At 37.9% G+C, this 25021-nt stretch overlaps 1 protein-coding gene across 6 annotated transcripts in view; it reads right to left on the reverse strand.

Moving 5' to 3' along the window:
• LOC105053459 (probable pre-mRNA-splicing factor ATP-dependent RNA helicase DEAH4) overlaps nucleotides 1–25021 on the reverse strand; it is a 57638-nt gene that overhangs the window by 3867 nt on the left and 28750 nt on the right. For all 6 annotated transcript variants that reach the window (XM_073244227.1, XM_073244228.1, XM_073244229.1 and 3 more), the window contains 6 exons: nucleotides 22964–23050; nucleotides 18656–18870; nucleotides 18370–18462; nucleotides 14476–14599; nucleotides 10907–11054; nucleotides 9597–9666 (listed from right to left, as the gene is read on the reverse strand). In XM_073244227.1, the coding sequence (XP_073100328.1) occupies nucleotides 9597–9666; nucleotides 10907–11054; nucleotides 14476–14599; nucleotides 18370–18462; nucleotides 18656–18870; nucleotides 22964–23050 (737 nt within the window). The remainder of the gene's footprint in view (nucleotides 1–9596; nucleotides 9667–10906; nucleotides 11055–14475; nucleotides 14600–18369; nucleotides 18463–18655; nucleotides 18871–22963; nucleotides 23051–25021) is intronic.

Below are 25021 nucleotides of genomic sequence, written 5' to 3' on the forward strand. Positions count from 1 at the left end.
AGAGAAGTGGATGAGGAAAGAGAGAGGAGAGGGGCCATCGATAAGAAATAGGTTGGAGGACAAGGAGAAAAGGATGGGGAAGCAGGGGAAGGGAAAAGATGGATTGATGACAAAAAGAGATGGAGGTGGAGGGGGTTGTTGTGGAGGGGGATGGCTTATGGATGGCTTGAAGGAGGATGAGACAGTGGAGGAATGAATGGAGGTGGAGGGAGCTGCCATAGAGGAGAATTGGATGAGGAAGGGGAAGAGGGAGGGAGGGAGAGAAAAAGAGGGACGCCGACAGTGGAGAGAGCAATCAGAGAGGGAGAAAGCAGGGAGGTGGAGATAAAGATATTTTCGTCATTTTATAAGATAAAGATATCATATGATGGTCACGTGACATCATTTCGTTAATAGAGATAGACGACTGAACCATATTAGAATATATCGATAACTAGAAGAATCAGTTTGATACATTTTAAAGTACATGAATGTAAATGAAATTGGATTAAAGTTGAAGGACTGTTTCTATAATTTTTTTTAATTTTTTTAATTTTTTCTCTATTTTCATCGATTTTTCCTATGGTTTCCCCTAGTATTTCCTCTATTTTTTCTGTTCTTAGGAGTCTCGATTAAGTGGGAGGCTTCGAGCGGCAGAATAGGGAAGTTTAGACAATGGTCAGGTTTTGTGTTGGTAGTTTAAAAGGTATAGATAAATTATCAATTAATTTAAAATTAGATATCAACTATGCTTTATTAATTTAGGTGGTTAGGCCATCCAAAAATTTAGAGTTCAAATCCTTTCATCCTCCAATTATATATATATATATATATAATCACTTTGGGCACTGGCTACCCGAGGGCAAATCCCAAATCCATTCCCGAATAGATTTTAATTTTAAATCATAAGTCCGTCTCAAACTTTATAGGATATTGCTAAACGGATCCTATTAAGATTCGGGATGGATCAGATATCCAAAAAAATCCATATAACTGTCATCTCTAAGCCCATTATAACATTAGATGCAGATTGATCCATTGCATTTTCGGGCTCATGTCTTGTATTTTAACATGATTTTTTTGGATTTCTCAGACGAATTTCAAAATTTGTCCAAATGTATAAAATATTTGGATTTATTATATATGGGTGAAAAACATTTGAAGATTTAAAAAAACTGATTGTATTAATTGAATGACACTAATTCATCAAAAAAGATTTTTTTTGGATTTCTAAGATTAATTTTAGGATCCTATATTGAAACGTATAGAAAAATTTAAATTTATTACATGTGGTCCGAAAAACATCCAATAATCAATATAAATAAAGTTGATAATTTTGGTTGTATGAAATTACAATGTGTATATATGTATTTGGTTTACAAAATTGATAATTACAAAAATAAATTTAAAATTATGGATTATATTTGCTAATTGATTTTAAGATTTAAGATTTAATAATAAATTATCTGTTTATGGGCTTAGGTCTGCTCAAGACATGTTGGATTGAACCAATTTAGTGGCATCCTACACATTGGGCTCGAAAAATCAATGGCCAAGGTTGGATTAAAATATGAAGTTTATTTATTTTTTCGAATTGAGTGTGGGTATATTGTTAGTTCAACTAGAGGTTGGTTTAGGGTTGGATTGATAATATTTTAGATACGCGATAATATTTCATTATATCCAATAACTTGCATACACAAAAAATTCTAAACTATTTATTACTTTTTAAGGGATGAAATTCACATACAAGATAAGTTTAAAATCAATTGAGACCTCTTATAGTTAGTGGTACAAAGCATGTTACAATTGCAGGGTTGCAATAAAGATTTACGATGATATTTTCTGGTGCAATCAATGTGGTAAAAATGATCATCCCCCTCTACCATGGTAAAGTTGCAATACATGTTTTAACGCTATATTTTATTTACTAAAAATGAATACATTATTTTTATTAAAAAAACAACTTTAATATATCTAGTCTCAAGGTATAAATTAAATAGTACTGTTGGAGATGAAACTGATACAACAATCATTATAATTTTTGGAAAATTAGCTCACTAACTAATTGATGTCCCAGTACTTACTCTTGCAATAGACAAAAAATGTGACAAAGTTAGTCTACCAGTTGTTATTAGAAACATCCCTAGTACTTAATCTTACAATAGATAAAAAATGTGACAGATTTAGTCTACCAATTGTTATCAGAAACATCCTCAATCACGCTTATATGTTTTAGATTATATTCGGTTCGCAAAATTTCAATGATAGCATGCATAATTTTAAGGTCACCAACATATTTTCAGAAAGTGAATCTCGACTTAATAATTTGCCAAAATGTTCTGGCTCTGAACCTTCATATTAGGTTCCAAAAGAATCTATTATTTAACTTTTGAAAAATAGATTCAGACTGAATTTTTTCAAGAAAGTCCTAAAAAATCCTTGAGCACAACCCATAACACACCTTAATTATTAGTCTTTTCCTCTTTTCTTTTTTATTCCGTTAGAGGTAATTTAATTTCAAACAATATGACTTATTTACTCAATTATTTTGATTCATATTTTGGTTTGGAACCGTCTTAATTCAATAATACTCTGGTAAAATTTTTTGATATTTATATTTCCAATTTAAATGAAGAGGTTATGGAAGATGAAAATTAGCATGGATGTAAGTTCATTAGTTAATGAAAACACTATATGTTACATTGTACATAAAAATCTATATATTGACAAAATATTTTGAATTTTTTCTTTGATTGCAGCTAAATTCTGCCATTGCAAAGCGCGGGTTACATACTAGTATATATATTAAAGTTGTTTGGCATATCCATATGTAAACATCGTACATGAGTGCTCATGGCATTTTGCAATGGAAATGTATACAAATCCTCCAAAGGAAGATTTATTTGTGCTATTTCAACTCCATTTTCTTGTCAAGTCACATGTAATTGCTCACATGATCAACAACCAAGCCCTCGGCAACTTCACAAACTTGACATGCAAGATGGACTCATTATTGCAAATATATAGTGTTGGACCAAAAATTTGTATCACATTTTGAGGCACTTCCTCAACATGCTCATCTCACAAGCAGGCTATTATATCCATCAAAAATTCACCAAAAGAGCTAAATGTTTGCATAAGTTTGTCAAACCTATTTCAGCATAAGGAGTCTTGTATCCAGGTAGAACTTGTAATTGACATTGGTGTATGTTAATCTAATAGGACCATTCCCATGTGATTTAATTGCAATGGTTGCATTTGACTCCAGTTTCCCTTATTGGTCTAACATGCTACAAGTATTGCTAACATCTTCTTGTGCCCTCTAATGCTTGATGCAACCCTCTTGCGATCCATTCTCACTATTGGAGCTTGTTGGTAATCAGTCCTCCATGCATAAAAAGCACCATCTAACAGCATTCTTTTAACAGTTTGAAAACTTAGCAATTTAATAACGAGCAACCTAATTCTTTCCTTCTACAGTCCTTGCAGTTGATATACACATAATATTTTTCCCACTTTACTATGGACTACAATATGCATCACTAGTCTGATATTTGTTACAGCTATTAATTTGCTATAATTTAAGCTTTACTTGGAAAATATATCCAGCCTTCCATTTGCATAGTGCAAAGAGCACCCTCATCCAAGATGTATGCTAGTCAAACACTTCAACCTACCCCAGCTAACTCATATACATGCAACATGACACAACATGGGTATACATACAACCAAGGAACACCAAATCGACCAAAACTGAGCAATTCAGCCCATATTGAACCAAACCAATGCAGCCTAGGATGGTTCAGCTACTCAGGTCAGTTCGTTCATAAAGCCCTCTCTACCTCATTCAGCTGAAAGTTTGAAAGAGTTTGACACCTCTCTTGCTCACGCTCTTACCCCCCCCAACCCCCCTCGGGGACATTGACCGGCTCTCCTCTCCCCTTTTCGACGCCAACTGGTGCCCCACTACTCTCTTCAATGCCTCAGTTAAGTTCTCTCTCTCGAAAGGGTTTCATCGCTGCTCCCCCTCCTTTTCAATGCCGACCGACACCTATCTCCCCTCTTCGATGCCAACCGACACCTCTCTCCCCTCTTCGACATCATCCCGTCATCTCTCTCTCTCTCTCTCTAGGGGTTCTGCCACTCTCTCAATAGGAGTTCTACCACCGATCTCTTCCTCCCTCTCCTTCTCTCCCTCTCCCTTGTTCAGTATGCCCCAGCATGACACAAGACAGACTTGTATCGTACCAAACTAAGCACTAGCTGGGATGAGCCCCAATATGATTCCGACAAACCTTGCATACAACACATAGGTGCAGCTCCCCACCAATGGCAGAGATATAGTAACATGTAGGAAGAAGAATCTAGAACCTATAAATAAACCTAAAACACTCAAAACTAGTACTATATCCAATGAAAATGATTTAGAATTTACCCAATCGTCTTTTATCATGCAACCCTTCCTCAGCACTTATCCCTAAAAAGCTGCAGAAAATTGTGTTGTGAGCTACTCGACACAACATCCTTGCCCTGTTAGTTCAAAGCTTAAGCTACTACAGCCTAAAAATACTAGCAAGTAGCAAGCTTGTGCCAATAAATGTGATGCTCCTTAACAACCATACCCCAAAACAGTTCATAAGTGCACTCATTTTTACATTAGATACAGAACAATTATAGCCTCTCTATAGGCGCACAACAGATTGATGGTGAAACGAAAGGCTGTAAAGTATTTATTAATTGGTTGGGGACAAAATTGGAAAGTAAATAAAAAGCAAGTTTAAAATTGGAGGAGAGAAGGCTTGACTCTTCACTACAGTAGAGTTGAAAAGCCAAAGACAGGTGCAGGGTGTCACATTATATTAGTAGCCCATTAGTTGTATTTCGCTTTTGCTTTATTATAAGCACCGCACGGTCTATAAGCATCCATACTCCAATTGATGAGAACTTTTGCATGATTAAAGGAATGATATAAGTGGAGTGGCAGCAAAAGCTATACCATCTATGCACACACAGGTTGCTCTGTTCGTGTAAATATCTGAAACAACCATGAATACAAGGATTCAAGTACAACATCAGTACAATTTATGAATCTGACTTCTCACAAACATTCCCAATGATGACAAAGGCAAGTCTCCAATCCTTGTACCTAGGTTAAGCAGCCATGAAATCTGCTTTGTTTATCAGGAGAGACTTCAAGGTTTTCTTCAGACCTATGTTGTGTTGGAAAACAAGAGAGATGGAAGGGAGAGAATGAGAGAGAAAGTAATGCAAGGTTTGCCAATGCAGTACCTGACCCGCTATCATTACCATGCTGGTATATTGTTGATACACCTCATACAGGATTGGTTCAGCATATTAGGATTTGGTACGTCCCCATACTTGGTCTCAGTTTGGCACCAGTATGGTACAATACGCTCAGTACTGGGTGGATGCACCAGTATGGAAAACCATGCCAGCAATATATCCTAGAAGTGTCAACCTCCTAGCTTTACATGGAGTAGGGCACTCATCCTATTCCACCCATTTGTGCCCTCATCGTCAAATTAAGATGGGAAGTGCAGCCTTGTTACAAGGCTTCCTAAACTGCTCTCTCCACCCCCACCCCACCTGGGCCACCCCCCTCCCCACTCACGGACCTTAAATATTAGGATATGGGGATTGCACTCCCTCATCTTTTAAAAGATGGGGCACATAAGTTGCCCCCTCTCCTAAAGGAAATTTGTACTCAGAAATAACAAAAAAGAAAGAACCAAAAATACTCCTATTAGACCCCTTATCACCTATGATGATGAGATATAAAAAAACAACAACTTGAATAGTCCTCATCAATGATCTGATCTCTGCAACTCCAATGAGAATACCACCCACAAAAAGGGCCAACCACCATGCTCACAGTTCACCATATCTAATTTGGAACCTTTGGAGCTAATTATGATTTATGAGAACTTCTGAATTTATGCTTTGTTATACCGTTAGGAGTCCGTCCGTCGTAGAAGCTCGTCCGATATCTATTCGCTATGGAAGTTCGATCGAGGTCTGGTTCTTGCAGAAGGCTGAAAGGAGACCGCTTATTATAGAAGCTCGATCGAAGATCGATTGTCGTGGGAGCTAGGAGTAGCGATCTGACCGGTGGGTCCTGTCCCACTGTAGAAGCTCGTCTGGGATCCAGTTACGAAGAAGCTCGGCTGAAGTCTACATGTAATGAAAGTTCGGAAGAGGAGTGTTTACAATAGGGGCTCGAATGAAATTTGCTTACAGTAGAGATCCAGAGTAGACCGCAAGCGGTAAGAGTTCAAGTAGACCGCCCTCTGTAGGAGTTCGGGGTGGACCGCCCGCTGTAGGAGTTCGGGGTGGACCGCTCGTAGTAGAAGTTCGGCTCTCACAGGAGCCCGACCGAAATCTTGAAGGTGGTCGACCGCCGTAGAAACTCGGATGGAATCCGATCTCTGTGGAAACCTCGTTGTCGAAGAAGGTCGGATATCGACGGAGTCCGGAAAGAGTTCGGAGAATAGTTGGTCACTGTAGAAGATCGGCTAACAGTGAGGCCTAGAGAGCCTTCAGAGCGGCACGGTAGATGGATGGAGAAGCTCATTGTCGGAGAAGTCCGAAAGCTCGGACGGTCGGGGGGGTTCAGAGAGACGCCACACAAGGTCGGAAACCGGAGAAGCCCTGGAAGGGTCGTCTTTTACAAACTTCGGCCGGAGGGGGGGGTATCTCATACCCAACAAAAACCATTGATCCCGATGTATTGAACACTTGATATTTGATTGAATTTACATATTATACACCTTTGAAGAGGGAGAGGCTAAAATGCTTTCCCCCTTTGAGAGAGAGAGAGAGAGAGAAAGGGAAGAGAGTCATCTACATGATAATTATCTAGATCTTAGTATTTATAATGCACTACCCAGAACGTCTACTTGTTAAAACAAATAGATATAATTAAAGAGACAAACCACGGTGCACACAAAGAAATTGTAATGGAGTAAAAAAAGGAAAGAAAGAGATTTGATAATTGAAATCAAATTGAGCCAACTTCATGATGATATTTGATATATGAATATACAAAGTTAGGCTCAGCTTGGGAGTGTCACTAATGCCCACAGTCTCATCTCTTTCTAGATTCAACCCAGACTTAGCCCAAATCCATATTTCTTGCTCAAGTATGGGTCAAAAAATAGACCCATAAAACCTTTTGGCTTCAAGTGTGGCTCTGGTAAATTCTTACCCAACCTAATTAAATGTTCTGAGGGGAAAAAAAGGCCTAATCATAGTTAACTTATATGCTTGATTTTTATGAACCCAACTTAAACATTCAATTAGTCAAGCTATCTCATCCATATCGCAACCCAAAAAAGAAAAGAAAAGGAAAAATCCATCTCATGGCATTATGCATCGAAGTGGAACAAAATATTTTGAAAAGAATCACGCTGAAACTTGAGTATATCATATTAAATACTAAATAACAAGGAATACAAATAAATATATTGCTTCGAGTATTAAAATAGAGAAAGATACCGATAATTTGATGGAATTAGAAAAAACTAAATAAAAAAGAAGGAGAGCACAGAACTTTTAGGACTACTTATCTTCATTTTCACCCTTGATCTATCTCCTTTCTTGTTTCCTAGAAACGGAAATGCAAGGGCATGCTAAGATCTCTTCTTCTTTGAAAGTATAGCTTCAACAACAAAATCGCGCTGCTTTCGTCAATCATTGTGCTCATGCTCTTAGATCAAAATAACTATTTGTGAATGTACCCTTCTTATAGCCTTGTATATGACTCCAAGGTCTTGGCATACATAGATGCCCCCCTTACTGCCTCTGTAAAACTCTTAAATAACCAAGGAAGCCAGCGTGAGTCTTGCATAAACTCCACCTCCCTGTTTTATCTCAAGTTTAAGATTTTATCCTCCCCCAACCCACAACTAGTAGATCCAGTAACTTTGAAAGGATGCTTGGTTGAAGGGAGTGGAGGTCTGGAATCAGAATGGGAATGGATAACTCCCATTCCAATTGTTTGGTTAGAAGAAATCCCATTCCGATTCCGATTCTGATTTCAGGATGGAATGAGAATGATCCAATCTATATAGAACTCAAGCTTACTTTCTTCTATGGATTCAAATTTTCATTCCAATTTCGATTTCGATTCCCGTCACAAATCAAGTACTTCAAAGAATTTAGCCATTCCGATTTCCATTCCAATTCTAATTCTGATAGCGAACCGTAGGAGATGCATTTTTTAGAAGAGCCCAACACTAAAAAAAAGATCTTATACATTGAAATGGATCAGGTCATTAAAAATGGGACTTTATGCATGGCTCTCCATGATGCGGCATGCTTGATTTTTCTAGAATTTTGCCAGCGTCTGTATGTTATCAAAGCTGCAATTCATTGAGCTAATACCCACCCAACCCCATCTAAGATGGAGTCTAGACTCCCATCCTAGGAGAGGCTAGGATCACCAAAATCAAACCCCAAGACTCTTGCTTAGGGGACAAGAGCCAAGAGGTGCTACCGTCGGAACTAAGATAGGGTGGTACTATTATTGAGTCAATGTTCATCATATATGATATCGAGACATGTTGGAAATTGTTATCTAGCATCCATAGGAGGGGGCATTGGGGCAGCTGATGGTCCAAGAAATGATGGTCACAAAATTGTTTTTCAGTCAAACCCATTCACTTACAAGAGGATGACTTGTTTCATTCTGAGTATCCCCAATGAGAAGAATGTCCAACAAATTATTTCGAACTAGTAGGCCTAGGTGGCTGAATCAAACCCCACCCTCCCCTCTCGGGGGAAAAAAAAAAAAGAAGAAAGAGAAATTAAGAATTCATATTTTCAAAACTAATGAAGTACCAAAGCCTTCTCTAATTGCCCTCCTTTTACCCTTTATCTGGATTTGTTTTAGGAACCACTTCAATGGCCGATCAGCCAAAGAATTCCCTAGTTAATCCACTCAAAGAAACTCCCTTTCACTTACTCAAATTGGTATTAGCCATACATCAGCTTCATCAAAGATAGCCATTATTGCAATGCATCCTTCAACTAATGGCATTTTAATGATAACTAATAGTGTTAGTTGTTACAATGATGTTTTGAAAACTTCAGTTGAGACAACCTCGATGAACTTTTATGGGCCAATGGTAATGAAGCCTATGATAGAAGATCCTGCAATGAGTTGATCTTCAATCAGAGAATTCTTTTCTCCTTCCATCACATCCATCCTTTTAACGAGCATCTCCTAAAGCACTGAATTACCATCAGGATCAGCATTCACCTTCTCTTGAATCCTTTAAAAGCCAAATCATAATAAAACATATGAAGTTAATTGGAACAAGTAACTTTTACCTATATAAATCTGCAATATATATTTTAAGATCTTGGAAACAGATGCATAGTTGATTAGGTGATAATTTATGACCTGGTAGAGTAAGTGGATTCTTGAAATTATAGTTCTACTGATTAAATCTATCCAAACATGCCAACAGGCACATCTCGCAAGCTCTAGGCTATCTAACAATGGAAGAGAAAAGAGATTTTTTTTTTCTATGAAGGCAATACGCACATAAAATAATTTCTAGTTAGAAAGCCATAACAGATTGAATCCTGACCTTTTGCAATCTTCTGTATTATCTGAGATAATTGCTTCCTAACATCCTTGCAGAACTTCATGCTTCGTACCTACAAAAGGGTCCATAAATTGTTTAATAGCATCTTTTACCATTAGGAAAAGAACAACCCACAAAGTAAAAAATGTAACGCGCGCGCGCGCGCACACACACACGCTGGTTCTAACTATTTGTCTGGCCTAGTTTTTTTCTTTTTTCTTTTTTTTTTTTTTTGACCATAAAAATGGGGGAACCTATAGATGACACTTCTTGAAAATTAATACATAATGCTATTTAAGAACTATAAGAATATGGATTCTACAGTTATGTGAAAAATACAGTAATAGAGGATTGGTGAAAAAGGCATGAAGCAAAAGATAAACATTTCATTTTATATATTTTGAGACTTATGGATGTTAAATACAATGGATCTGACTAGGTTTTTTATAAACGCAGCTCAAGACTATGGAATTAAATCTCTACCCCAACCAATATAAAGGGCAAATACTAGAAGGGCTTCATGATAGATTGCAGTCTTCCCTACTAATGACTACTTATCAGCATGAATTTGGATTAGAAACGAATATAAGATGTAAATAGAGCAGAAAAAAATCCTCGCACAGAGGCAAAAAAAGCCTAAGATGAGAATGAAGGGGTAAAAATGCATACATGATACTTGGAAAGTTAACATGACAAAAAGTGAACCCTTCCCTTGGCCAAAAGAATAAAAGGGAGCTGCTAGCAGTAGCATTAATTAGCACAGCTATACGAGACATAGGCGGTCATCAGTAGGGAAGGATTACAATGCAGCTGTAGTTGGGAAAGAAGTATGCAGTTCAAATTTTGGCAGTTTGAAGAAAGAGACAAGAAGAGCGTAGTGATTGTCTCAAGTTTTGCAACACATTGTCTAAAATCCAAAACCAAAAGCGAATTCATGAATAACTATGGATCAATATGATGTGCAATTAGTCCTGATAATTTTGTTTATGAAACAGGTAGCTAGATGAGCTACAAGCTTCAGCTGTAAACTGAAACACCTAATCTCACAACCAGGCCACCTGAGACAGAGTATCCAGCATCAGCTCCGCTATCAGATATTGTTGATCAAAGGTGGCAAAACTGACAAATACAGCATCATCATAAATTCTTGACCCTAATATCCTCAAATCATGGCTTTCCTTGTTTTCCATTTCTTATTTTAAATTGCGACACAATTTTCATAGGAAATAAACTCAAATATAGTGTGGGTTTTAAAAAGAGTTGTTTGTTTAAACTGAGTTCGAATTCTGTAAAACAAAAAGCTGTAGTGATACCTGCAAGTCATTATCCATACACCAATTCAGATCATAGTCAGCTTGATCCCAGCGCTCATATATTTGAAGCAACTGAATGTGATCACCCCAGCCAGAACCATCAGGAAGGTTTGATAATGGCTGCCTCCTCTTCCTCTCCTTGGCCTTACTGCATATGTAGTATATGGTGTAAGAAATGTATGTCCCTATGATGTCCATGTGGATCTATTATCCGATAACAAGGAGGCTCATAAATTTCAAAAGATGCATGCTATTTTTCAATCCAATGTTACACCATGCATTTCTTCTTATGAGCAAGAAAAGAAAAATATAAAGTGCAGGATGATGGTTTCAATTATTGCAGCTTGTGACACTAAGAGACTCCTTCAAATTCAACATATGAATACAATCCCAACATTGACAGGCACTAGAACATAAAGACACAACCATTTACGGAATAGATTCAATATAGTCACAGTCAATCTGGTATTTTCACACTAATAAAATATAAATTGTGTTATCAGCAAGACATATATTTAAGAATTTAGGTAATATACTCACTTATACAGCTCTTGCATCCTAATCACTTTGAACAAGAACTAGTTTTTTCTTTTTTTTTTTTTTTTTGCTAAAATTTTCAACAAGAATGTTGCTATTGATAAACATCACATGCATGATAGGACAACCATCACACAACCATTAACAAATTGCAAAAATGATGCATAAATAGGTAGACAAGTTCTTCAAAGTAAAAGTGTCTTCATATCATATATCAGTATGCAACAAAAGTTCACTTTCGTCCCCATTGAGTGACTCCCCCAACACAGACACAGAGATGAGGCAAGGCCAGCTTGAGGCCCACCAAACCAATTTGGGCAGGCTTTTGAAGCAACATTTTTACATATTTGGGCAGGTAAAGCCTAAGAACTAAGGCCCTAAGAATTTTCCAACCAGGCTGGTGCTCATGGCCTGACTTTAGCTCAACAAGCCTGAATATTTACCAGCATCGTCAAAGAAGCTTCTGGTGCTGGTCTAGGCACTCAAGCAAGGTAATGAAGCCCACGAGTGCCTCAACAATCCCAGGTGAGGCAAGTTTACTAAGGCAATGCCTAGCCTAGCGCCTGGGACAACATGAGAGGTGTTTGGGCAAGCAGCTCCCCAACGTCCAGCAGCATCTTTCTATCCCCCTTTTTGCCCATTTTTTAAAGGATTTGTTAGTTTTACGTGAAGGTTTATTTTGGTCCAATAAGATTTCTCATAATAAAGGGTTATTTTAGAAACATCGGAAATGTTTTGGGAAATAATATTTTGCTATCATGTTGGAATATTAAAACTACTAAAAGATATCCAATGGTTTATTTTTACTGACATTTGTTTAAAAACATGACACGGGGAAGACATGAAACATGATAATGTATAAGGCAATTATGATTCTTAACGTTGAAACTTGAAGAACTGATCTTAAAAAACTTGCATTATTTTCAGATACATATAGTAGTTATTCCTAATTTACTGAACTTTTACTAAATTAGCTCCTTGCTTTCTTCAAGTGAGCACCTTTCGGTGCATAGAACCTCATGCGATATAGAGGTCCTATTGCCTTAAAGGCACCCTTTTCCTTTTAACAACCATGACATTATTGTTGTTGTTGTTGTTATCAATATTTTTTATTATTGAGGAAGACTAGGATCCAGTTGACCAGTTTTGAAGTCTGTTCGGCCTGACATTGATGATTTGCACTGCTGACTATGAATTACCATCCATAAACTGCCTACACACCAAAGATCATGTATTTTGGAGATCCCTAGCCCATGAATTAAGTGGTTATAAATGAACAGTTTTAAATAACATGATATAGTGTTCATTGTGACCACTTGAGGCATAGCCTACAAGTCTCTGAAATACATGATTTTTGATTATACAGACAGTTTGGATATAGTAGATTGCATTTAAGGGCTTGGATCATCAGTATTGAACCCACATCTTCCGGTTTCACCAGACTGAATCCAACTTCTAATTCAGTTGACCAAAGCTCAATCATCTCTCTATATATTATACTTTATTTTATTTTTTTCTAGCTATCCAATTGCATAAATTGATGGGTGACATCGACACCTTTACTAAAAGTAGAAGTCAAAAACCCCAATTTGCCCCTCCCCAATCCCATTTCCCACCTAATGGCTCCCAATTCCATCAATCTTCCTACACCTCAAATAACTGAAAAGCAAAAGCTTTAGTTCATGACAGTATTTTATATAACATGTCAATGAGGCTCAATCATGGAAAGCCATATGGATCACAACATTTTGAAGCTTGGAACAGCATGCAAGAGTCAATTAATTACTCCACTCCCTCCTAATAGTTAAGATTTGATAAATAGTGTGACTTCTCTATCACAATATTCTAGCTGATGAGAAGGCAATTAACCTTGTAAAGCTTTGCTATCATAGGAAACAAATTATTAGCTACCACCTATCTTATCTCATCGCCAGCAAACTAGAAAAGGTACTATTCTAGGGAAGGACTAATGTCCTGTACACCCATGAAGGCAAGCAATTACCAAGTAGAACCACAAATACTGTAGTTGGACCAAATGTAGGTTGCAGCATCAAATTTGAAAGGACAGCAGAACCCACTTAGCACTGATGGATGCTGCTTCAGAAATTTCAAAAAGACAAAGGTGAGTTACCCTGTAAGGAACTCTTAGTAAAGGTCTCATGGAAGCAGGAGCTATTAGTATTCCTAGAATCATTTTTCTCCAAATAGCTCAATAGGTCAAGAACCTGAGATAAATGCAACAGTGACGTCCATTACGAAGTGGGACAAGTAAATCCCACAGTTGTTATGTTATGCAAGTACATGTCATTGGAGCCTCACTATCTCATCAAATTTGCCCACCTGAGATTCATGGAATGATTTCTTCATCCAATGTGTTCCTATTTCAATTTTTGGACAATCATTCCCCACCTCTGAGTGAATGATGTGTTCAAATTTCAGCCTTTTTTCCAAATGTTTTGTGATATAAATATTTCGACACATAAGATTATTACAGTATAGAATCATACCCAAAATAGTTTGGAAATTTTGTTTAAATGATAAAATGCTCAGAAATCAAGTATAGTTTGTATATTAAGCCAGAAAGAAACAACGCGATTATTTGGCTTTTTTATTCCAACCATATAAAAATTAAATTAATACAAAGTAATTCTTAAAATCTGATCTTTGATATTTCGACACAATAGATTCAACTGTTCCTCACTCATCCAGCATACTATGAACATAACTGAAAAACTTAACAAGAGGACAAGCATTGCTAATGGCATTACAAACATACATAAGACGTATTCATCACAAAATTGGTAAGGCATATAGAAATATGGAAGATATTTTGTGGCTCAAAAACCATATTTTAACTGCTTCCAAGGTAAATTGGCAATGAAATGGATTAGTCAATATGATAGTGCATTTTTTCCAGGATTGTTCAAATTATAAAATCTAAAATGAGTTTCAGAGTCCACAAACGAAGGCTTATTTTACTGATTTTCCAGCATGGCCCAAGAATAGTCTCAAGAACAAGAACATGAAGTCACCTTCTCGCAGGACGAATTGTAATTTCTGCTGATAACATTGCTACAACGGTCAAAGCCTGAGACAAACAGCCCAGCTCATTTGCCTCAATCAAAGTCCTTGAAAGTGAAGGCTCCAGTGGAAGCTCTGGACAAAATGTTCATTAAGGGAACCTTGGTTAGCAATACAAGAATGAACGAAATGGGAAGTTATCAGTCTCTGAATGTAAAACAATTTTTTTTTCTTTTTCTCTCTTAGGGGTAGGGGGAAGGGAGCAATGGCTTTAAGAAAACACTTCATAACAATGATTGATCACAACTTAATATTTTAGATTGCGGCCATTCATAAATACAAATCTCTAAACTTTAGTTTCACAGTGGTAATTTATTTTTTTCAATATATGGTTGCACTTTATGATTTATCCAAGAGTCAATAACCACTTAATGATTTCAGTTTTAGGAAGCTTCGGATTTCTCACTTTAGGCAGTACTAGACAAGAGATCAGGACCAGTCCAAAAAAATCAAGAAAAAATTCCAAAAAAAAAAAAAAGAAAAGTAACAAAGAAAAGTTATTACACAATTTCGGAGAACATTGTGCTATATAGGTTCCCAATTTCTATATAGCTGGTAGTTCTAGGCGGAGTTAAAAGTAAAATGCATGAAGCAAGTAACAACAATTACCAACAAAATATAGTTCCGATATAAACTATATTGAGACATAACCTCATGCCTATTTAACTATCCTTTCATTTTCATAATATTTACCAACCATACACGGTGCCGATACAAACTTCGTCGACACATAATCAAATATAGTCTTTTTCTAATTATCCTTCCATTTTCATAATATACTCATCAATGAGGAGAATACCCTGACTTCTATTGAGATATTAAAAACTTTTGCTTCATGATTGTGAGTAGACTTGGCAAGGATCTTAAATCTAGGCATGTTCTTCTTAAATTTGGGATTATGTGCCCACTTAGCTAAATACATATAAATATAAAACGTTATACTTTTACACAAGGTTCGCCGACTTGGAACCAAATCCCATAATGACCGGCCAATGGTGCAAAGCCAATACGCTCCCGTATCGAACCATACTAGGCCCAAACCGGCACGAAAACAAGGGAGAACCAGAGAGGAAGAAAAAGAAAGAGAGACGGGGGGAGAAGGAAGACAGAGGTCGGTGAAGATGCCGGCAGTGGCAACCAAAGGACCGTGGAGGCCCTTGGAGGGCCACTGATTGCCGGTTTCACTGTGAATCACATTTTTAAAAAATGCAATGAACAGGAGATTGCCCCTATTTCAAACCTGTGGTGCCAGCGGATGGATTTCCACCATCCGACAACCACAGCAGCCACCCGACAGCCCTCCAATAGCCTCTCCACCATCTTTCCCTCCTACTATTTCTCTCTCTCCCCCCCCCTCTCTTTCTTTAATCTCTCTTACAGAGGACCGTAGAGCCCCAGATGCCTCTACGGGCCACCACCAACCTTTCTATCTCCTTCCCTCCCCTCCCCTCCCCTCTCTCTTTCCTTCTCCCTCCATTTTCGCCGGCATTCTAAATCAAATACCTGAACCACACCGGTTAACCATTGGTATGGTTCAACATGCCTCGAACCTCGAAGCAGTTCGACAAAACATGCTTTTACATATAATCATTTTTATTATTATTTTGATCATGAAATTCCGTACCGACCCGAACCGGCCGGTAAATCCCATATCGAACCAGACCGACGAAGAATCGAAACGGTTCAATCGAGAAAAATGGTACACCGAATCAGGGAGAAGGAAAAGGAAGAGAGAGAGGGGAGGGAGAGAGATCACGATGCCGCCGAAGGCCGACGATGACCCGCTACGGCTGCTGGAAGGCCGTGGAGGCCTCCGCGGCTTGGTGTCGCCCAATAGGACTTTTAAACGAAAGAAAGATTGGGACAACAACAATATCGGAGGGTCGTGCAGCAGGCGGAGAGACTGCCAGAAGACACCGAGTGACCGCCGTGGCCACCAGATGGTAGAAAGCGCGTGGACGGAGCAACAGCCGTAGAACAGGGGCGATCGCCCCTATTCCTTCATCATATTTTTTCAAAAATGCTGATGAATAGTGAAGCCGGCAATCGATTTGCCGGCTTCACTTAATCCATCATCGGCTTCATCATAATCTAGATTTTGTTTTAAAAAAAAATCCCATGAAATAGAGACGATAGTCCCTTTTTCATGCCAGTAGCGCCGCAAGCATCGAATGCGCCGTCCGACGATCTCTCCGACAGCTTTCCCTCCCTCCTTTTCTTTCTTCCCCCCCTCTATCTTTATATGTTTCTCTCTTATCCTCCTCCTGGTTCGCTTCATTTGCTCTATGTCGGTTCGTGTTGGTCCGGTCCAGTATGAACCCGTACCAATGGCCGGCTAGCACGGATTCTGGTACCGAGTCCGCGAACCTTAATTTTAATGATCTCTTGTATTTAGTTGTTCATATTGGTTTGTAATATGCACCTCTATCAAGGCTGAGGCTCGTTAAGGGATCTTGGCCAGTTTTGATCAAAACTATGGGACACTTTCAGTCAGCTTGTTTTAATGTAACTGCAAGATGCAATGCAAATAGGTTTCTTGGAAGCAAGTCCTTTGGAAATGAGATCCACTCAAGCATTTGGTATGGTAGAAATATCTGCTTTTAACAACATTTCAATCATCTGGCTTGCATTTTTTTTTATTGGAGATTACAGAAGAATGGGAAAGCACACTACATCAAGAAGGTTTCCTCTATCCATTAGAATCTACAAGTGACTCTAATTTCTTAGGTTACTCATATAGGTTATGGTTAGTTAAGTTGGATCCATTGGTTTAGAAATGTTGATGGTTACCAAACCCCCCTTGGAAGCTGTTAACAGTCATAACTTACATGACTTCCAACTTGAGCACCATGGAAACAGATTCTAACCAAAACCAATGAAAACTGGTCAAAACTTTAAAGCAAAGGGGTGATAGCTCAGTAGTGAACAAATGGGCTAGTTTCAATCAAAATATTAGACCTTAACCAACCATATATTTGCTTCAATTGATTAATCAAATAAATGGCCAAAACCATTCCATATTGTAGTAGATAGATTCATGGATGGCGGAACCATCCCAAAACACCCAATTCAGGGCGTGCTGAGCCGTACCAACGATAGACCAAGATAGTTCTGGCAAGAAAAATGAGAAACCAACGACGGAGGGGGAGGGAGAAGGAAAGAGAAGAAGAGAGAGAGATGCCTAAGAGAGAGAGAGGGGAAGCCCTCCTCTCCTCCGGTCTCCGTGGGGTGGAACCAAGCCCTATTTCTTGAACAAAATAGGGGTCGACCCTTTTTTAATTTTTTTGGCTTCTTTAAGTGAAGTCGGTGCACCATCGGAATAGGGCTCGACCATCGAAGGAGAGGAGGGATTCCGAGCCCCCTCTCTCTCCCCCTCCGCAACCCCCCCCCCCCCAAAACTCCCTCCTCCCTCTCCCCCTCTAGTTTTTTTTGGCTTGTGCTGGAATGGGACCACATGGTACCATATGGGACTGTACCATCAGCCTACCAGCAAAAGTACCAATTCCAGTGTTGTGGACCTTGGATGGACTCAATATGCAAAATTATGAATACTTATCTTGTAAGATCTTTTATACACCTACAATTCTGGATCCTTATATATTTTATATGTATACATACATACACATGCATACATAAACATATATTCTAAATAAAAGATGTCTTTTAAGATTGGCATGTTTTGACTAATCACATGGAACGAAATGAAAAATTTGAAATATTTCAGCCTTGGGTTGGGCCAAAATGTCCTCTGAAACCAAAAGCTAAACCCTTATTTCTATACTAAAAAAAGAAACTGAAAAGGCATCAAAATATATTTTTCTTAAAAAAGTGAATAAATGAGTTACCAGCCATAGTTCGGCCAACATGTGTTATCTGTCCCTTTTCATCAATTGCATCAATGAGGTATAACTGCCTTAAAGCATCTTCTAGCGATTCACCTGCGGAAACATTATGCGGCCTTGGAATATGAAACATATTCTGAGTTTTTTTAAACTAAAAATAATTACATGAAAATATGTAGAAATATGCTGCGTATTTGGGGTTATGTACAACTAGAAGTATCTACTGTGGAGCTAGTGAAGCAAACAACCTCATAGAAAATAAATAAAACAAAAATGAAGCTTCTCTTACGTGATGGTGGATCAAGAAAATCAAACTTCAAAATATCAATGTCAGGAAGATCTAGGGATTTAAGATAGAGAACACTTCCAGCAAGAGATGATCGCTGGATTTCCGGCACTGTTGCATCAAGAAACTCTTCCCGGTAGACAGAGGCAGGGTATAATCGATAGCACTTTCCAGGACGAGTTCTTCCAGCGCGTCCAGCACGCTGATCAGCTTGAACTCTGTAATCGTTCACATCAGAAATTCTAGCTCATTAGCAATTTAGCTTCAACAACCACATAAATTGATCTCAGAAAGAGTTTCAATGTACAACAATTCGCCCATAGATAACACCTCCAAACGTGACACGAATTAAAATAATCAAGAGGTGGAATGCCACAAAGAGAAAGTGTACCGAAATCAACTTTTATATGTGGCGGAAAAGAATAGGGATTTATTCCTATGAAGTATCCATATGGATACTCATAATTATATTATATATCAAAAAAGCATATTGGAGAGAAATCAGAATCTGGTTCCATCATGACATACTAAAAGCAAAAGATAACAACATTTAACACCAAAGAAAAAGTATACCTACTAGTAGACAGCTCTCACATGTGATTTTCTTAATCTCCACGCAGAAAGCTATTATGAGTTTCCAATGATTGACATGCATATATCTCTAATGAGATTAAAGCACAAAAAATATACAATACCTAACCACCATTGCCATTTACGTGCACAAGTATTTCTGAATCTGTTTGCGGTGTGCAGCTGATATACAAGGACATAGTATATGTTTCCATATTTCATGTAATCTTGCCTTTGACCACAAGAGTCTCGAGAACATGCTAACCAATGACAATGAAAAGAATACCAGCAATAACAAATAATAACCAACACTTATCTCACTTTGTTTTATCCATATTACAATACCAAGTAGATGCATCCGAACACTTAATTAGTTGCAGAACGACATAGCCAGCAAACTAGTGCTTGTGAATATGCACATTAGGTGCAACAAAAGAAGAGATAGAACAATAAGATGCCTAAGAACAGCACCATAAAATTTTTAAACTTGCATATAATAAGCTACAAAAATATATTGTTGTAGTGAAACGGAAATTCAAAATCTACACCAGCTAAAATGTTTGATCAGATTATGATTATAAAAATAGAGTTGGTAAATGATTTCTTAAGAATCTATAGGCAAGCAACACATATATAAAGAAACTTGAAAGAAAAATTTATGTTTCACAAGTGCATAACAATGTTGAGGTCAATGAACAAAAAATATAGTAAGGCTATGAAACACATCAGACCAAGGTTTCAAAAAGCACATGGACGCAGGCGGTCAAGGTACTGCATCGTGCCTAGGGATGGTAGTCGGATGGGTTTTTTTGGATATCTGACCCATCCCAGATCCTAATAGAACCTGTTTAGCATACCCTAATAGAGTTTGGGACGGATTTGGGATTTATAACTAAAATCCGTTCGAGTTTGAGACGGGTTTGGGATTTGTCCCTCGGGTGCCCACTACCCAAACCCGATTATATATATATATATATATATATAATATATATATATATATATATATATGATAGTTGAATGGGAGTCCAAATCCTTGGACAGCCTAACAACTACTTCCAATTCAGCCCAATTTATAATCTATTTATGCTATTCAAACTCTTCCGCGTGGATACCAACACAAAACCCCTTTCGCATGGATACCAACACAAAACCCTTGCCATTGTCCAACCTTCCCTATTCGGCTGCTCCAAGCCTCCACCCAATTGAGACTCCTGAGGATAAAAAAAGCAAGGAGAAACAAGGGAAAACGTAGGAGAAATCAACAAGAACAAAGAAAACACGGAAAAAATTAACAGGTAAGACCTTTTCCCACATCGATTAATCATTTTTTTCCTTTTCAATTCTGTCTTTTCATTTCAGTCTCTCTTTCCGAGATGTGTGGGGATGGGGGAAGGAGAGCACCTGAGGGAGATCGCAGGGGTTCTTTAGGTTCCGGTTGGGTTTATTCTCAAGGATATGAGATTTTGTGGGAGTTGTGGCATTGTGAGTTGGTGCCTTGAGGTTTTCAGAGCTTAATCTTGGTACAAGCATGAAATTTTGTAGGGTTTAGGAATTTTTGATCGGAAGGATTCTTCTTTGGCGACAAAAATTTTCAATTTATGAGTTCTATTCTATGATAATATGAATATGAACAAGGGTCAACTGGGCGGGTTCGGGTACCCGACGGGAAAACCTATTTTTAAATGGGACGGGTTTGGGATCTATGGTTAATTTCGTAATCAGGTTTGGGATGGGTTCGGCTAGTAAGATCTTAAATGGATTCGGATATGGGTAGGGCAAATTTTGTGGATAGCCTACCCGTTGCCATCCCTAATCGTGCCTAAGCATGTAGCCACTTATGTCGGCATCTCTGAAATTATTTTAAATAGCATACAATTCATCACAATAGCCGTGAGAAAATATCAATGTTTCAACTAAGTGGTAACTTCAAAGTAAAGTACAATTCATCCACATTTCCTCATTAGATTAATGCCGCTATAAATCAGACATAGGTCCAGCAATTACACAAAAAGCACTCACAAATGGAACCACTCAAATGTGCTATTCAACGTTAAGCGCAATTTGCATTCTTCCTGATCACCATCATAAACAATAATTGACTTTTCAATTGGCTTGGTAAATTTATAACGAATTTCAATGAAAGCAGCTTGTTAGGATTAAAAGTAAACTATTAGAACTCCTAACAAAACCTAAGGACTTCAACTGGACTTTTTATTGTATTTACATTACCTTTTCAAGGTTCCGTGCTACACTCCACTTGCAAGCAAAAATTTGGTGATCCCACAAATATCTCATAATCCTATGTAGCATTTGAGAACAAAATATTCTAAAATGGACTACCAGTTTGTTAATTCAAAATCCAATTAAGAAGTCAAAACTTCATATATTAAGCAAAATGACCACAAAGTTGATATGTAAAGGCACCTCAAATAGAGACAACTACTAGAGCATTGTTTCCGATAGGTTTGGGGTGTACCAAACTAGGTCGGCTGATTACCGGCATAGTTTAGGAGCTCTCTTTGAAATGATAACCTCCACCTCCCAATGCTTCAAACCCTTACCTCCTCTTTCTTTCCTCTTCCCCCCTCCTCCTACGACCTCTCTCACTCTCTAAATTCACTTGAAGCCCTCGTTTCCAGATCTGGCCTCTCCATCATGAAGCCCTTGAAGCCCTCCTCCTACGAATCCCCCCCCCTCTCTCTCTCATCCGAAGACCTCAAAGCCCTCCTCTAGATCCAGCCTTTCTCCCTCGTCGTGAGGCCATTGAATCCTGTCCAAACCTATCGAAGCCCCAGCCAGGTGAGCCTTCTCTCCCTCCCCTTCCCTCTCCCCCCCTCCCTCTCCTTCTTTCTCTCCCCCCTCTCCCTCACTCTCCTTCTTCCTCTTTAGCCCTCTCTCCCCCCCTCCCCCACCGCAGTTCTAGGATGTAGTGGTTCAATGTGGTACAAACCAATAGCATAGCATACTAGTCACCGTCCAGCACATCTATCGATATCAAATCCGCTTACCTTGCTCCAAGCTTGATCACCTCAACATCTAGACACTCAAGGGAAAGTGTCTAAGGTCATGTGATCATCTAAGTTGTTCTCTCTGGTATCATAAGCAGCTTTTCAACTCATCTACTTTATTTTCATAGTATCCTAATGATGTTCATGGAATTCCTTATGCTTGAAACTATAACGAACTTCAATTTGAGAGACTACCACTGAAACGAGGCATTACAGTAATTTATTCCCTGGTACAATTGCCTTGTTGTACAAAATATTATGCCGACAAAGTATATAGTCCTTCCAATTCATTCCTTACTCTCGTTGCTTTCTCTTGTTCCCTTCCTTTAATCTCTCTATCATGCATTTTTATTCGCTTTCCAAACAGGTCTGCACGACCAAAAAAACAAAAGAAGAGGCCTTTAAGGAAGAATTAGTTTATTCTCTATAAAAATGCCCTTAAAACTTGATCCCAACATCCAATACATTTAAAATGACTAGAAATTGGTCATTGATGACGAACTATTGCATCAGAGGTGGTCTACACTTGCAGTTAATTGTCAAGGAAGGGCCCACTACATGTCACTTGCTTATAATTTTTATGCAAGATGCAAGCACACCGGTGGAACATTAGCAATTTTATTTATTACTAAATATACAGTATCAAATTAAACAAGTGAAACACATATATAGAAGAAAAAACAAGTAGCATATCAAGTACTAATTTATAATTTATAAGTTATATATTATATACCTGCTAATTTGCACGATATCAAGAGAATACATCCCAGTTGATGGGTTGTACTGACGTTGTTTCACATAACCACAATCAATAACATACCTGGCATGAGCACAGAAAGGATGAGATTAAGAAAAATAAAAGTGGTAAATAAATAAAAAAGCAGATAAAATCTTAGATCCAAGAAGAAGTAAAGATGGTGATAAGGTTCTCGATACCAGATCCCATATCGATAACATCTTGATATAGTATTGGTATGCCTAGCACAGGGATTGGTTCGGCATATCAACGTTTGATATGCCCCATGTACCGTGGTAATGGTACAGTATGGTATGCACCAGTGTGGAAAAGTATGTTGTACCATGGGTAACAAGTTATGTAATAGCGGTCCATAGATAACATTGATTTTTGAAAAGCACCATTCAGATTGGAAGCCCCATATCTATGTCAAATTATTTAACTCTTTTTCTTTTTGATTCACTACTTCCAATCAAAGACAACATCATCTACCAATTCAAACATCTTCAAATCCATTTGTAACTACGATCATCCAGAGTTCCTAGGTCTTCCCAAGATAATTTAAAAGTATGCTATTAAAATGATTCCCTTTAATCGGTCCTATGTAGATCATCATTTCACGTTATCATACAATACATTTTAGTATTTTACTAGTCATAGTTTAAGGTCAGGAAACCAAATTGCAACCCTCTGATATTCTCCTAGACTTCTAGATAATGAAGGGTAATAATGTTCAATGTAGAAAATTATCATGCAAATCTTAAAACAAAAAAAGCTAAAACCAAGGAAAAAATGGAATTAAATATTGTATGTAAATACCTCTAAAAATAACCTTATATGTACATATGATTTCTTTTATTATTTGTTAGACTACATGCTTGTTCAGATATAACATTTTCTTTTATTTTTGGGAATATTTGTTAGTAGTGTTTGCAGCAAGGTTTAACTAGGCAGCCCACTTTATAATGAATTAGTATGTGAATTAGAGATGGCCACTGTTGTCAATATCTTGTGATACAAAGAAAGATATTACAATGTAGATATCCTTAATTGGGTCCAATAAACTTGTCGGAAGTCCAATTTCTATTATAAAAAATACAATTAAGTTATATACAATTGACCCACTTAAATTTATTTGCATAGGTTTCTCTTTCTCTGGAATAATTTATATTTCCTTTTAGCAGAAAGTAGGCATGCTCTGAACTTTTAAACATAAATCTTGGTCCAATAAACATATTTAGCATCTTAAATCACAGAAAAAATGAAGATGCAAAATAAAAAGTCCTAAGCATGCATACATTTTACAATATAAGCATGCAAGGTTTAGAGACCCATGTATCCAAAGAAATTAACAGTTATTATGCAGAGAGAATGTGATGGTTTATATCTGTTATCCAGTATCATAAATTCCTTGAGCAATATCACATTCAGTTCTACAGTTCTACATCAAAAATTGTAACACTTTCTAAAAGTTAAAGTTTTATTGAACACTTATGTCACCTATTTTATCTTCATCAATTAAAAGGGGGCCTAATGCATGAGGCTCATGCCACTGTAGGGTCTGGGGAGTGTAAGATATACGTAGGCCAAGGAATGCATAAGCATCTTGAACTGCCCAGTTCGGGATGTACCGAGCCATGCTGGCATGGGACCGGGATGGTTCCGGCATTCAAAACAAGAAACCAATGGAGGGGGGGAGGCAGAAGAAAAGAGAGGGAGGGGAGGGGAGGGATGGAGACCATTGAAGGCTGCCAAAGGCTGCTGGAGGGCCAGGGAGTGGCGTGGAAGGGCAGAGCAAGGACTCCGGCCTCCGAACCCTTGTTTCATTGTTGAGGCCCTTTTTTGTATTTTGAAAATTTTAAATCGGCAACCCCCTTGTTGACTTTACTTAATGTTTCCAAAATAAAAAAATGGCTTCACTTATAAAAATGGCTTTATTATTTTGAAAATATTAGGTGAAGTCAGCAAGAGAGTTGCCACTTGATTAAAATATTCAAAATAGAAAAAAGAGCCCCATGGACCCCTATTTCGAATGACATAAGGGTCCAGAGGGTG

Source organism: Elaeis guineensis, chromosome 10 (assembly GCF_000442705.2).
Source record: "Elaeis guineensis isolate ETL-2024a chromosome 10, EG11, whole genome shotgun sequence".
Taxonomy (NCBI): Eukaryota; Viridiplantae; Streptophyta; class Magnoliopsida; order Arecales; family Arecaceae; genus Elaeis; species Elaeis guineensis.